Source organism: Penaeus chinensis, chromosome 5 (genome assembly GCF_019202785.1).
Source record: "Penaeus chinensis breed Huanghai No. 1 chromosome 5, ASM1920278v2, whole genome shotgun sequence".
Classification (NCBI taxonomy): Eukaryota; Metazoa; Arthropoda; class Malacostraca; order Decapoda; family Penaeidae; genus Penaeus; species Penaeus chinensis.
Window position 1 is genome coordinate 6,674,957 of NC_061823.1, and position 5,000 is coordinate 6,679,956.

A 5,000-nucleotide genomic window follows, 5' to 3' on the forward strand; every position below is an offset into this window, starting at 1 on the left:
AAGGTGGTGTTAGGGACGATTGAGGGTGTCTGTGGGGGATTTTTAGTGATGTTAGGGGCAATTCGGTGGTAGCAGAGGATAATTCCAAGACGTTGAGAAGAATTAAATGCAGTTCGGGGAAAAGAAGTTAATGGCATTAGGGAGAATCTTGTGTTTGGTAGAGGATTATGAATTAATAATACGGTTGTTTGAATCGGGTAACATGAATACCTTTTGAATCAGTGTCCTCGAAACCAAACCGTCTTGTGAAGTCAAAAACTCAGAAATATTTATTGTAGGCCTATATTATTATTTCCATTGAGAAGTCAACTTTAAAGAAAAACACTACAGGTTTCATATTGTCTCTACGCTCGGAAAGGTCTAATCACGTTATGGATCTACATGTACTACCAGCCAGGGAAGCAGTTTACTTATTATTAATAAAGTTTCTGTATGATAATAGACCTTAGGCCTATACGTTTCCTGTGATTGCTCGTAGGCGTGACCTACAAACGTCCGCAAAAGAACAGCTCGTACATTGGGAGACAAAACTAAGATTTCTGCAAAGCTTCAGAGAGAGAGAGAGAGAGAGAGAGAGAGAGAGAGAGAGAGAGAGAGAGAGAGAGAGAGAGAGAGAGAGAGAGAGAGAGAAAGAGAGGAGAGAGAGAGAGAGAGAGAGAGAGAGAGAGAGAGAGAGAGAGAGAGAGAGAGAGAGAGAGAGAGAGAGAGAGAGAGAGAGAGAGAATATATGTGTGTGCGTGTGTGCGTGGTGTGTGTGTGTGTGTGTGTGTGTGTGTGTGTGTGTGTGTGTGTGTGTGTGTGTGTGTGTGTGTGTGTGTGTGTGTAAAGAAAAATAAAAGCGAGAAAAAAAATGAACTGACTAATTTTTCCCTTCTTTCAGATCCGCCCTGAAGCGACTCCACAAAACCGCGCTCGCCTTAATCAGTGAGGTTGAGTCAGCGGGATTCATGGGGTTGTTTCCGCCTTGAACACTGCTGTTTCGGCAAATTCTTTATCGCGATGAGGAGGAGCTTCGTGATCTCTTCTGACGAGGGTCTACGCTCACCTCCGAGCCCCTTGTGATCTTGTCAGACATTGTCCTGCTGGTTATCGATGCAGGAAGTGGATGTGTGTGCTTTTTTCGTGATATCTAATTCCTGTCTCGATATGAAATGTATACAGGCGTGATGCAACTCTTCAGCTTCTCATGACAACAACTAAGAGAGAGGGATGGAGGGAGAAAGGAAGGGGGAGGGAGAGGGAGAGGGAGACAGGGAGGGGGAGGAGGAGGAGGAGGGAGAGGGAGAGGGATAGGGAGAGGGAGAGGGAGAAAGGGAGAGAGGGAGAGAGGGAGAGAGGGAGAGAGGGAGAGAGAGAGAGAGAGAGAGAGAGAGAGAGAGAGAGAGAGAGAGAGAGAGAGAGAGAGAGAGAGAGAAGGATAAATAGATAGATAAAAAGATATATTGACAGATAGACGTTCATATATATATATATACACATTTGTATTTATATCTATATTCATATACATATATACACGCACACGCGCACACACACACACATATATGTGTGTGTGTGTGTATGCATACACGCACACATATGTATGTACATATATAAAGAGAGAAGCCATGAGACCTCTTCGTGACGATACGCCTGTAGCAAGAAGGGAACTAAAGGGGACTAAATAATGTATTTACTCCCGCGGCGACTAACTGAAGGTTGGACTGAGCGGTGAAGGTAACAGGAAGTGAAAAAGGTAAATGGGAAAGGTAGAAAATTATAAGGTTATAACTCGCAGAAATAAATAAATGAATGAATAAATGAATAATAAATGAACAGATAAAGGAAAGAACAATGAATGAAGTAAATCCAAAACGCAGAGACTTTCTCTCGGTCGCGAGCTTCGAAATCCGTATTCAATTACTGAACAGAATATCCAGATGCAATATTAAGTGTCACGATTTTTTACTTATTTATTCATTTCTATTTTTTATTATTATAATTTTTTTTTCGTCGTTATTTAATGAATTGTTTCTCATTTATGATAAACATTTAGATTCTGTATCAAATATTTTATTTTGTTTGTGTGTGTGTGTCAATACTTAAAGACTATTAACAATATTAGTGTCACAAGTGCAAGATATATAAACTCATTCCTCTACATGTGATCATGTCAATGTGTGTATGTACGTATGGATGTATGTATGTATGTGTATGCATATGTGTAAGTATATATATATATATATATATATATATATATATATGTGTGTGTGTGTATATGTACATGTACGTGTATATATGAATATGACTATGCATTTATATATGTATAGGCATATAATAGATATGTATGTTTATGCATGCATGCATGTATGTATGTATGTATGTATGTATGTGTATGTATCTGTTTAAATATATAAGTATATATATACATATAAATATACACATACATATACACACACAGACACACGTGTGTGTGTGTGTGTGTGTGTGTGTGTGTGTGTGTGTGTGTGTGTGTGTGTGTGTGTGTGTGTGTGTGTGTGTGTGTGTGTGTGTGTGTGAATATATATATACATATATTCAACGAAAGAGAGAGAGAGAGAGAGAGAGAGAGAGAGAGAGAGAGAGAGAGAGAGAGAGAGAGAGAGAGAGAGAGAGAGAGAGAGAGAGAGAGAGAGAGAGAGATAAAGAGAGAGAGACAGAGAGAGAGGCAGACATATAGACAGAAAGACTGATAGACACGCAGAGGCAGAAACAGACAGGCAGATAGAGAGTGTGTGTGAATATATATTGTAAATACAGCAGCACACGCACAGTGCTTGCGTGAGACGACCGAGGCGACGTCACGCAATAAACGCATTGGAGAGTAACCCACAGCAATCCCATGAGGAACCAATGAAAGGTAAATGCCGTGCTTGCTTGCTATCATGACAAGCGCTTTCTGAATTAACCATGTCCGAATGTCATACACGGGATAATGGTTTGTATAATTACATTTTCATGTAAATATGAATAAATCATTAATGACCAAATTTAACACATATCATAAAAAACCGTTCAGAAATACTGTGATGTACAGCTGCCCTTTCTTACAGGTGTTGCATGCAGAAATTGCAACCGCGTGGTCTTCGTGCATAATGCAGTAGCGAGTCAGACGGGAAAACAGGTGACTCAGGAAGGACGAGCGGCAAGAAAAGCGAGGAAAGACAGAAAAGGGAGAGAGAGAGAGAGAGAGAGAGAGAGAGAGAGAGAGAGAGAGAGAGAGAGAGAGAGAGAGAGAGAGAGAGAGAGAGAGAGAGAGAGAGAGAGAGAGGGAGAGCGCGGGACTGCAAAGAGGCCAGTCACTTACCATGCTTTTCTGTGATCCAACCCCGGAAAGCTGTCCCATAGTGGCACGCAGCAGCACGTGGGTGTAGCGGGGACTAAATATATAACAAGAGGGCGTGACTACTCTACGAACACATACACGCAGACACCTGTGTTCTGTCAGATTACGTCAGACCAAAACAGTATCCTTCTGAAGTCAAGGGGTCTGGTACTTTTTGGCCCTTGGGCACTTCGGGTCACCTAGTAGAAACACCCATTCAGAACCGTTGCCCAATTCCTCAGATGTAATGTTTTTACTGTTGTTACTATCACTGTCCGTTTATATGGCTTGGGACTCGCTTCTTTTGTCAAACGCGGAGTTTACAAATAAATTAGAACTGTCATTCCTCTTGCGGCAAACAAATTGTAAGGGGCTTCGGGTCAAACAATTTCAAATAACAAGAAAGACATCATATGTAGAGAGGTTTAGATATCCGCTTGAGTTCTGCCTTCCCTCGAGGGAACAGGTTCGCGCGGTAACACAACGCAGACACCTGGCAAGGAAAGCCGACTGTGTAGATGCCTGGCGAGTTACTCAAGAATGTGAAGACGTACTAACAGCACCACTACCGTTCCCTACCGGAGTACACGCGAGACTGTGGGCGTCCCAGTCACTCTGCCTGCTTTACACCCTCTCCCGGCGCGCTCGTTGCCCGCCAGGCCGATACACAACACTGGCCGCCGTCATCTCCCTTGCTCTTGCCATGTTTTTTCTTCACCCGGGGCGCTTAGGTACACACGCACCTATCCTATCTACAGTGCGTTCGACCACGCACATGTTTAAGCGATATTTGACTTATGATAGGGCTTGCAAAAGAACACGCAATCAGTAGCAGACTTACACACATCGTCAATACACTACATATATGAAACTCTCCACAGATTATGCAATACCTCTATTTGAGTGTTAGAATGTACGGGGTAATACCATGTTCAAAGGAAATGCACTGCCGTCAAGTATGTTTGAACACATATATTTTAGATTGTGCAAATAGTATTTCAGTATCTGTGGGTAAGAATAAATGTACAGTCAACGTTATTTTCCCGTTTAACATTAATTTGATAAATTTGCGCTGTATTCAGGGACGCCAAGGATGACATTCTTGGAAACTACTTAAATCATTACCTTGAACATCATTACCTGCCATTCTATGTTTAAACTCTTGTTGCTAAGAATACATTTATCATGCGCTAGTTGAGTTACCACGTATTAATAAATGGTATGTATAGTACCCATTGTTTTTAGTGGACTTGCACTGACGACTTAAAAAGAACTATCCTGTTTGACCTGATTTGGTAAACTTGTCCTGGGAGACTGGAGGGACTTCTCACTGACAACTTTCTCTCTACAAGTTATACCCCACCTTGGCAAGTCTCCAATGGTATTGCTCTCCCACTCACCACAAGGCATCGCTCACGCCTTCCCCCTCCCCTTCTCCTCTTCTCTTTCTTTTCTTTGAATTCTCTTCGGTCTATTTCTATAACCCCCTTCCCTTTCATTTTATTACTTCCTTTAGTTGTATCCTTGATCAACCTAACAAACGTCTTTTCGTGGAATTGTTTAATTTCCTATTCTATTATTCCGTGTTGTAACTTTCAAGCTTGCTCATCTTGGCTGTATCTACCTGACTTATTTTCCTACTTTGTTCCTTTTACTATTT

The 5,000-nt window shown here is 41.6% G+C and overlaps 1 protein-coding gene across 7 annotated transcripts in view; it reads right to left on the reverse strand.

Moving 5' to 3' along the window:
* The window catches only part of LOC125025867 (monocarboxylate transporter 10-like), a 54,964-nt gene extending 50,937 nt beyond the window's left edge, over positions 1-4,027 (reverse strand). For 2 of the 7 annotated variants that reach the window (XM_047614160.1, XM_047614155.1), the window contains exon 1: positions 3,323-4,003. In XM_047614160.1, coding sequence (XP_047470116.1) covers positions 3,323-3,361 — 39 coding nt within the window. In that variant the 5' untranslated portion in view covers positions 3,362-4,003. Of the gene's footprint in view, positions 1-3,322 lie in introns of all 7 variants that reach the window. The other 5 variants (XM_047614159.1, XM_047614162.1, XM_047614156.1 and 2 more) reach the window with 5 other exon arrangements.
* Positions 4,028-5,000: the final 973 nt, after the last annotated feature.